This window comes from Medicago truncatula, chromosome 4 (genome assembly GCF_003473485.1).
Source record: "Medicago truncatula cultivar Jemalong A17 chromosome 4, MtrunA17r5.0-ANR, whole genome shotgun sequence".
NCBI classification, from domain to species: Eukaryota; Viridiplantae; Streptophyta; class Magnoliopsida; order Fabales; family Fabaceae; genus Medicago; species Medicago truncatula.
In genome coordinates, this window is record NC_053045.1 from 4,124,982 (window position 1) to 4,136,077 (window position 11,096).

The 11,096-nt window shown below is 28.2% G+C and overlaps 1 protein-coding gene across 1 annotated transcript; it reads left to right on the forward strand.

The window, feature by feature from the left end:
• The first annotated feature begins 1,903 nt into the window (after positions 1–1,903).
• LOC11414516 (uncharacterized) lies at positions 1,904–6,285 on the forward strand. Its single transcript, XM_003604456.4, has 10 exons — positions 1,904–2,252; positions 2,979–3,163; positions 3,283–3,520; positions 3,611–3,864; positions 3,950–4,027; positions 4,564–4,729; positions 4,854–4,954; positions 5,137–5,213; positions 5,535–5,711; positions 6,098–6,285. The coding sequence occupies exons 1-9, from the start codon at positions 2,078–2,080 to the stop codon at positions 5,704–5,706; spliced, it is 1,446 nt and encodes a 481-aa protein (XP_003604504.3). The 5' UTR covers positions 1,904–2,077; the 3' UTR covers positions 5,707–5,711; positions 6,098–6,285.
• The last annotated feature ends 4,811 nt before the right edge of the window (positions 6,286–11,096 follow it).

The following is an 11,096-nucleotide window of genomic DNA, read 5'->3' on the forward strand; positions in this document are numbered from 1 at the left end:
ATTATTAAGGATGTCGACCCCATGAAAAATAAAATAAGGCAATTTAATAAACAAAAAAAAACTAAACCATATAGGTAAAACATCACACCAATCCAACTAATTTAGTTTTTTGCTCAAAAAAAAAAACTAATTGAGTTTTAAATAGTTAAAAATTAAATTTACAATTTGGTTTGAAAGCTTGAAGTTTGATAACATGTTGGAGTGTTTGAAACTAGCTGCCAATGACTAAATAAAAGTCACAAACAATACAAAATTGCTGATGTTTGTGAAGTAATACTTTTTCTTAGGAAAAAGACATTTAATTTTTAAAGATATAAACAAAGCAATGTAATCTGACAATTTTTGAAGGTCCAATTTGCCTGCTGCATACATCCAGAAGATCAATATTTCATAATATTATCTTATTATAATAATTTTTAATCAAGTAGTTAGTTATTTTTTTTGGTAAGTCAATCAATTAGTTAGTTGATTATATAATCAATTACTCATTTTAGAGATTAAAGAAAATTAGTATTTTCTTAATTCTTTTCCTCTTCATTGGAATCAATGATAGTTGGATCCAAATGTTATGAGATTTATATCAAATTTTTAAAGTGAATGATAGTTGGATCCTTTTTATGAGTTTTTTTTTTCCTTCTTAATTCTCCGCTTTTCAGAGAAAGGAAATCATTTCAGCAAAAATTTGAACACAAATTATCTTAAACAATTGGTTCTTAACTGAAACTATTTAAACATTTAAACTAACCGTTTGGTTATATATGTACATTTTTTTTATATTTAAACCATAGACATTTATATTTAATTGATAGTTGTATTTTATATTTTTTTTTAATATAAAAAGGTCATGTATAATAGTTTGTGTTATAAGTTATGAAACATGACAAGTCATTTAACATAGAAATGACAAATCCGTGTCTAGCAAATATAGTATGCAAACTATATTATTTTTATTGTTAAAATGTTATTAATCGTATGAATGAGCAAAAATAATGTGGCATTGCATGTGACTTCTATGTCTTCCCCATCAAGAGGAGTATTTTTAAATTTTCTTGTTAAGCTCATACAAAATCTGATCACATGAACAAATGATGAGGTTGTGTAAAAAAATGTACAAATTATGTGATACTTCATACTTTTAGAAAAAGCATGAGCAATTTGTGCTATATAATTATTTCCTTACATTTAGTACTTTGTGTTGGGTTTCCTTTGCTAACATTATTTCTACAATAGAACTGTCTACAAGTATTTTTCTTTTTGTCTCATTTCTATTGCTTTTTTTTTTTTTTTGGTATGCTAGGAAACTTAGGGAGTATGCATATACTTTTTTACTCTTGTTTTCTTTTTTGTCTCTTTTTTATTTTATTTTTATGATCATGTGTTGGAAGGGGTACAATGTTACATGGCTTGAATTGGTGGTTGATAACGTTGTAAAATATTCTCATGTGCTTTCTATACAAGGAGAGTCACTTATTAGGAAATATAGGATTTTAATGTTCTTTTTTTTTTTTTTTTTTTAAAAAAAACTTATTTATTTCAAATTTCTTAATGTTTTGTTTTATCAATTGGTGCCAAGTCTGCTATGCTTCAGGGATCGATGTCATGTCAATGTAAATTGATATTGTAGGTTAGGTTAAACAATAGGAGAACCAAAGTTGGTTTTTATAAGTTTGAATGATGTTGATTTTAATTGATTTTGCTTATCAAATTGATATTATGATTTGTAGTTTTTGAATATGAACTTAATTTTATATAGATGAGTTTATTGTCGAAATCATTTTTAAATGAATGTATCTAAATATAAGTCATTTTACATTCAACACATTTTTTTTTTAACTAAAATCAATTTATTCAAAATTATTTTTCGTCAATGCAGAACCAAATACATTAAATTTATCGGGTCTAATATTCAAGCATTTACCCCGATATGCTTCCATTGTCATGCCAATGTTCAGAATATTAAAATATGTTGTTTTTAGCTTTTATTCGATTGAACTCTTTAATATCCTATACTTTTCTTTGTGCTCTCTTTTTTGTCATAAATTCTCAAATGAAATAAGTTTTCTCCTCTTGTGCTAGGATGGGGATAGAAAGGAAACCACAAATTTTTAATGTCAAAAGGACTCAACCTATCTCACAAAAACTAGTGAGAAGGACTTTTTGTGGTAGAAATTTGAATAAGAATCAACTTGGTGGGGTCATATTTGGATGCACAAGGAATACAATGAAAGAATGTCTATCAAAACAACTCTTTGGTTAGTCTTTGAATTTTATTGCTTTTATGGTAGCATATTTAATAGCCAAATTACTATTATCTTATTTTCGATTCTATGTTTAATTTGTACCTATCAAAATTACATAAGAGTTAGTCTAACATGATTTGACTATAAATGATTATGTTTTGCTTCCAACTTTAGAATTGATTTAAATCTCAAATTATTTTAGCTTTTGTCGTAACATAGAGTTAATTCTCAAATTTACATACATGTAAACACATAAAAAGGAATTTCTTTATCAAAAATATCCACGTGCTTCCTCCGGTAATTATTATAAGGAATTTTTTTTTTTTGTTTAATTGAATGATCAATGTATCTTGATATATTAAAAATTAGATACATCAATTATTTAATAAATCTCAAAGAAAAACATTTGTATACATCAATTATTCAATAAATCTGATAGAGAAATATTTAAATATCACACCGATCGGAGGAATTATAAATTAATCAATAAAGTCAAAATTAATATTTATCACTGCATAACCAAATGCACGTTTAATATGACACTAACATTAACTAAACAATTATACTTTGCAAAAGAAAATTGACGTTGTATTTATACAACAATTACTTACTTCATAGTGAAAGTTTTACAAATGAAGCTCTCACTTTTAGACATTTTACATCGATTTCCCCCTCATTGATTGTGGGATTACTTGATCACTTATTAGTAACTAATATGGGTTTTACCTGTTTTTATAGGATTACCATCTCAACACTTTTCCTATGTGAAGAATATTGATTCCGGGTTGCCTTTGTTTCTATTCAATTATACTGATAGAAAGCTTCATGGGATTTTTGAGGCATCTAGCAAGGGAAAAATGTATATAGACCCTTATGCATGGATTAATGATGATTATTCCGACGAAACACAATATCCTGCACAGGTATCATATGTTAATTGTTGTCTAAATACATACCAAACTATAATTCATATGATGGATGGTCTTGATGATTCATGTAAAGCTTATTAAAATTAATACTCTTGTCTTATTGATATTTTAAGGTAAAAGTTCGTGTCGGACTTCAATGTCGCCCGTTGTCCGAAGATAAATTTGAACGAGTAATTGCGGAGAACTATTATGACAATAACCATTTTTGGTTTGAACTAGACCGTAGTCAAACAACCAAGCTAATGTATTTACTCGCGTCTACACCAATAGCTCCTGATACATATGTACCGCGATATAATACGAAATGGAGATCAGTTCGACCTTGTCCATCATATGAAACTATGAAGAAAGGTGAAGCATTTAAAATACATGAGTCATAAATAGTGTCTTTTACTCATTCAAATGGGGATAAAAATAAATTGATATTACTTATTTTTTTAGATCAATACACTCAACAAGTGCATACCCATCCAATTAAGACAAAGGTAAACGAGGGTGAGAAAAACCGTATACATAAGAAACTATTGAAATTGGCTCTTGGCAAGAAAAACCAAGACCTCTCATTTCTAGACAATATAAATGGCGTTTCTGATGAGAAAAAGATAAAGGGTTATATAGAGGCACCACCAGATTTAGACAAAAACGAAGATAATAATTCTAGTGCTTCATTCAAGAATTTATACACCATAATACAGGTTGTTGATGGTGATGAATAAAAATATTTTAAATAGCATGAAGTTATCTTATTTATATTCAACTAACATTAATTCATTCTTTCAGTCGGTGCAACAAGATGAAGAACTGAAAGCTTTTCAGAAAACACACTCCCAGAAGAATGGTCACCTAGAACAAAAACTGGTACAATTTATATGTTGTGGATACTAAAAAAAGTTAATCACGTCCTTCAACTATGTTTTACCATATTTTACATGTTTTTGTATAATGTTGTCATGCATGAAAGTCAATATGGTCTTCATACATATTGACAAAATATATATGACTATATGAGAAACTATAGAATTTATTAAAATTATCTTTTTTTGGACAAGTTATAAAATCACTTGATTTATAGATTATTTCTATTAGTTTAAATCATTTGATGTGTACATCACATGTTACATTCCATGTGTTTAGTTACTATTAGGAAAATTTAATTTTACTAGAAGTGGTCGAAATTATCTTTTGCATTGCATTGAAATTTTTATACTGAAATTTGAATAAAAAAAACATATACTACCTCAGTTTAAACTTAACAATAACCAAATTAATATCCAAGTGATAACATGGTCATTAGGCATCCTTAATATTTGATATACCTTCAACTTTACTACTTTATGTTTTATATATAAATCAAAGTCATATTCTCTTTATAACATTTATATTATATATGCCAGATGAAATCATCATTGAAAATTCATCATGTCAAAGATAATTGTAAAAAGTTTGAATGTACAAATATTGAGAAGACAGCCATTCAGTCATTTGAGTATGAGGATGCAATCAAATATTTTCAACCTATGAACTCTCTTGGCTTATACACATCACAAATACAAGTGAAAGGTGATGTTTATTTATTTATTTTTTTTGTATTTGGTTTGACATGTTTGATATCTCAGTTTTTTTTCAATTAGATTGAAAATATAACAATTTGGGCTAAGGTCTCTTTGAACAATTTTGTGTGCAGTTGATGGTATTACTACCAATGAAATTGACTGCTTTACAAATGTTGATATAGTTAATTTAGACCATAAAAGGTGGATCTCTCTGCATTCAAATGTAGATAAGGTAAAGTATATTAGCTTATGGTTTTTATATGATCCAATTCCTACTACCCAACAAACATTTGGGACTAGTACAAAGAGCATGTATTTCTTCTCACAATACAAAATAACTAAAATGTCAATTTATTTTATATCTTTGGAAAGCATATACAAAATTGTGAACTTATTGTCATTTATATTTTTCAGAAATTTGAAATTGCTACAATGGAACCCAATGGTTCCCTTTATACGAATGGTGCATGCAAAGGATTTGACTATTTGAAGTAAGACTTTATGCCTTAACTTTTGCAATTTTGGTTGGAAATATATTGTTTCAAATTAAAAAATATATATATATCTAAAATAAGATCCAAATATGCAGAAAACGTTTTTCTTAAATAAGAAAAATAGGGAGTAAAGTTTTAAAACTATTAATATGCAAAATTTGAATATGAAAATATCATATTTCAAAACTAATTTAGAAATACAAAGAATTGTGTCAAACTAGAGTTGAATAAAAAACAATATTATATTAATATTATACAACAAAACTTCTCTATTCAATATTAATATTATACAACAAAACTTATCTATTCATTTTGTAGGTATACCATTGGTGGCTTTGATGAATACACAATGGTTTCATATATGGAACTATTTGATCCATGTCTTGAGCTAAGGATGGAACTAATGAATTACCTTGAGGATTTCTATAGTGCTATTGATATCAAGGAGTCTATGGGATCAAGGGAGTCAAAGTTTTTGAAAACATTTTAGATGCAGTAAGTATATTTTAAAAAAATATTTAATTATATATATAATAGAAAGAAAGTTAAGTTACAAGGAATGTAAGAGAAAATAAAAGCAAGAAACTTACACAACACTGTTAATATCACACATAGAAACAATTGACTAATCAACTTGATATTTACATCTCATAAAATGAGTCTAATTATCAATTTAAACTCAATTCTTCTAAATCAAAATTTTAAAAATCTATTGTATTGAAATGTAGTAAAGTCTTCTTCAATAAAATTAATGTACTAAAGTAGCTAGTTTCATTTTACATTTCACCGGGTTGAATTCAACTACTATCACTAAATGAAGGGAAACTGCATATTAGTTTCGTTATTCAATTACATAATCTAATATTGTTCTATTTTTGCAGTTTTATGAGGCAGCGAATGTGTGTTTGTGATAACAATGGAGATAAACAACAATGGTGACCTTTGTAAAAAATACAGCAATCGTGATTTAGACTATAGTTGTAATAACTACTATGCCAATTTCATATTAATAACTACTCATGTGTATTATTTATTCATCGAAATCTTGATCACACATTGTTGTTTTTCACATTATACTTCATGAGTGTGAAAGGATTACATTTTTATGAAAAAATTGGTTTTAACTTTCCACTTTTACCTTCAACGACCGATGTCAATGTTAATTGATAATTGATAAGCCACTTTACATTCAACAATTTTTTTTAGCTAAAATAAATAGTCAAAATAACTTTTCGTCACTACAAAACTAAAACACGCACTAAATTTATCGGTCTAATATTCACGCATTTACCCTAATATACTTCCATTGTCATGGCAATGTTCAAAATATTAAAATAAGTAGAAAAAATTGAAAGTGCAAAAACCAACCTCCTTTTCTCAAACTGGTTAAACCTGTGAAAGGTTCTTGAAATTTCAAGGTCGACAAGAAAGTTTTGAAATCAACTTCAACCAAAAATAAGTTTTACTACTTTAATTTATTTGCAATATACAACAAATCTTGAAAACATATTCACATGAACCATAGTCTCTATTTCTTAATAAAAAAAAAAAAATCAAAAACGAAATTTCCCATGAGGAGTCTTATTCTGATATTTCATAATACCCTTATATAAAACAGCCCTATTAGGAGGCATAGTTTCCTCTAATTTGGTCTTACACCCACATTTCTCAGCATTCTTCCTGACCAAAACTTGTTCAGCCTTCACCCTTTGTGCCTTTGTCACATTTCTATGATTATTATTATTGTTGTTACTCTTGTTCTTCTCCATTAGAGGTTCCATCACTTGTTTTGAAAACCGCACTTTTTTCTTTGCTTGATGTTTATAATTGTCTTGCAAAAACAAATTAAAAAAGTATGTCATATAATGTTTATCAACCATGTAAGAAAAAAAAAAACCTTATATAGTTGAAATGGAAATATTGTTAGATTTTTTAATTTTGGGCACATATTGACCTGTCGATTACATAGTTTTTGATATTTTGAATCTTTCTATTAATATATCAGAAGAGCATTCTGAATTGGAGCCATAAATTTCACATTTAAGGACATTGATATCCTCTTTTGATTAAGTTATCAAAAACCGAGTTTACCTCCGAGTTAACACGTTTTTGCCACATAAAAACGTAAACTCGAACGAGTTTACGTGTTAACACTCGATTTGTGAAACAGTGGATTTGAGTGACTCTGTCTGTAAAATTCTTTGTGATTATTTTCAATTTAAAATTTGCAAGAGCAATAAGTTAGAAATAAGAATTCAAGATCGGGTTTGGGAGGTTTTCACAAAAGAACATCCAAAGTATACAATAAAATATTCTCTTGATGGTGTTTATGAACGAAAATCGTGCTGAATAAAGAGAATGATCTTGATTAAAAACTTGGATTAGGTTTGTTGATGCTGTAATCAAGAAGAAATAGAAGTTTGATTACTAGAATGAAGAATGCACTTGCAAAATAGCGTTACTTTTCTGGACTATTGGAAAGGACGTAATTTTAAATTTACTTTCCTGATCTAGCTGCACTAGTTCCATCACAAGTTCCTGCAGATGGAAAACGTGTTTATGTTAATGTTAAAAGGTTTCCCAGTTAATATATTTTCCAATTTTTCATACATGAATTTAACAACTAACCTACTTGAAAAAAGATAATAATATTTCACCGCTAAATTTCACTCGATGCCCCTCATGTATTGTTATTTTTTTTTAGTCAAAAAGTCTGTTGTCTAAAATTTTATCATTTAAGTTGAATAAGTGTGAAATATGAGTACTGCAACGTCTTTATCAAGTATCAACATAGAGATCAAGTATTTTTTTTTTAAGTTGAATAAGTGTGAAATATGAGTACTGCAACGTCTCTATCAAGTATCAACATGGAGATCAAGTATTTTTTTTTTTTAACAATATAAATGGAATATATAAATACCACAAAACAAGCAATTCCAATGGCACAAGGCATGTCAAAGGGACTACTAAAGATACACAGAGTCAGTCAGGCAAAACAAAAAAACATCAGCCGATGTCCAAACATTGAAAAGGGCACCACCACCTATCTGTGTCAAATTTAAAGGTGATTTTTTTAGCTTTCATCCAGCCTAAAGACAAATATTTTACTTTATCCAACAAGTAAGAAGTGATTTCTTTTATCTTGAAAACCAGAGATAAGTTCGGGTTTTTTTTTTTTTTTTTCTACAGGAATAATGATCTGGTCAATAGAACTAGGTTTGATATATTATTATACCTCTTAGTATATTAAAAATCAAACGAGATCACGCTTAGTATAGTAATCTCTCTCTGTCACCAGCCAAAACCGTGTCTAATAAAATGAAAGAGATCATGATAAACAAATCATAATTTACATTCAGAATAATTAATATGTCAACCAAAATCACTACTCAGATTTTTTCAACATTACTTGATGCACATGATAATAACAAAGAAATGTATCTAGTCAAAGCATGTATCCTTTTTTCAAAGTCTGGTTCTTTAACATCAAAGTCTGCATTCTTTTTTCAAAGTCGGCATCTTTATCATCAAAATATCACTAGGCTTAACTCAAGTTGGGGATTAACACAATGGTCCCAAAAAATAAGGAGATATGAGTTTTTTTTTTTTTTTTTTGACACAAAGGGAGATCATAGACAAAGTCAACTAAATATTTTTCTTTTCTATGATTGTATATGAAAAGTATTACTATTTCATAAGTTAATGGGTATGTGATGCACGAAGTTGTACTATGTTGTTCATTTTAAATAAATAAGTCATGTGTAAATACAACAAGATATTTGATATTTTGAAGTGCCGATTTGAATTCGCAATTATTTATTTTTCTGCTCTAAGTATGTGTAAGTTTTCATTATATAACTCCTCTTTTGCACAAAAAGAAAACTATTTTTTTTTTTGCTAATATAATTGTTTAACTCTTTGAATGATGAATAATATTATTTAGTTTTCTTCATGTCGTATAAAATAATAGCATTCTTGAAAATATCTTTAGTAAAAAAATAAAAAGAACATGTGTTTTATTTATGGAGTCATCTATTTGCAAGGTATAGCCCATATTTAAAATAAAAAAAAATCGAACTTTTTGTTGCTGAATTCAAAATTAGTCTCATAGCCGACTCAAATAGACTAAATCGTGTGAAGACTAATTCATCATAGTCACAACCACGGATAAATTTTACTTGGACACATACTCGTAAAAGATAAAATTTAGAGTTAAATATGTTTTTTGTCCTTATAAAATAGAGACCTTTTAAGTTTAATCCTTACTTAATTTTAATAGTTTTTTAGTCCCTACAAAAAAGAATTACTTCTAATTTTAGTCCCTGTTACAACAAAATTTGTTTAATTATCCTTAAACTCTTAAATTTTTTAACGATTTTTTTTGAGACAAGTTTAGAATGCGATGAAAGGTTCATTTACTAAAATTTAGAATTTTTTAACATGAAACGAATTTTTTAACATGAAAAACACAAGCATTGTGGCATTGTGATTGGCCAATGTCACCAATGTCACCCAACTCTATGTCACCTAAGTGTTACTCTTACTCGTGTAGGAATACTTAGATATGTCTGCTGAAATCATAGTAATAGCTAATAGGGTCAGAATTCCTAAAAAAAAAAAAAAACAAAGACTAATAGGGGGTCAGAAGAAATTATTTCATATGGTAGAGTTTTATGGCTAATCGGGAAAAAAATAACTGAAATAAACATTAGTTAAATTTTGCATATCTTTTGACCGAATTCTAAATTATCATAGCCTTTATTCCTTTTTTTTAATGTTATTAATCATTCATGTAACGCCCTAGTCGTTATTTATTTATTTCTGATTTATTTAGAGTCTTTTTATGATTTTAAATAATTATTGTTGATTATGTGGTGTGGTATATTTATTTATATGATTTGTTTTGGTAATAATTAAAATAATGTGAGAATTATTATTATTTGGAGTTTTGGGGTTAAATAAGAATTAATAGAATTAAGTGGGAGTTAATTAAAATTAAAGGGGAGTTAAGTGTAGGAGTTAGGAAAAGATAGAAGTCAAAAAACTGTTTCACGTACAAACAGAGTTTTTGGGAGAAAAAGGGAGAAGAGCCAAGTGAAGGATCGGAGAAATTGTTGAACGTTGTTCGTCTGAAATTAAGGTAAGGGTGAGGTTTACTCTCAATAGTGTAGATTAAATTCTGGTTTTGATTCTAACAAGAGGGTTTTGGTGAATTGGGGGAAATAGGTTTTGATCATTGATTATTGAATTGAAAATGTATAGAAACCATGTTAATTATACTTAGATTGTGTTCAGGTCGATTATAGGATTTCATAATAATACTATAAACAGTTTTGGGGATTGAATTGGGGAAAACTGGGATTTTTGGTGAAAAACTACAGAATTCACGTGTCTGAACTGTCACGACTCGCCCTGACGAAGCAATTTTCGCCTGGCAAAATAGCGCCATTGGTTCGCCCTGGTGAAGGCGCCCAATAAGTTTCCCGAGACCACTGCCTTAGTTCGCCATGGCGAGTAGCCTGTTCGCCCTGGCGAGAAGCCTATTTTTGTTGATTTCGCCTGGCGAGAAGTACATTTCGCCTGGCGAAAAGTGCCCAGAACTGAACCATATTTTTGAGTTTTGTGTACCTAGTCGTACGCATTATTTGATTGATTCTTTTGGTTGCATTAATGATTATATATGATTATATTTTTTTTTGCTAATATAATTGTTTAACTCTTTGAATGATGAATAATATTATTTAGTTTTCTTCATGTCGTATAAAATAATAGCATTCTTGAAAAATATCTTTAGTAAAAAAATAAAAAGAACATGTGTTTTATTTATGGAGTCATCTATTTGCAAGGTATAGCCCATATTTAAAAAAAAAATCAAATTTT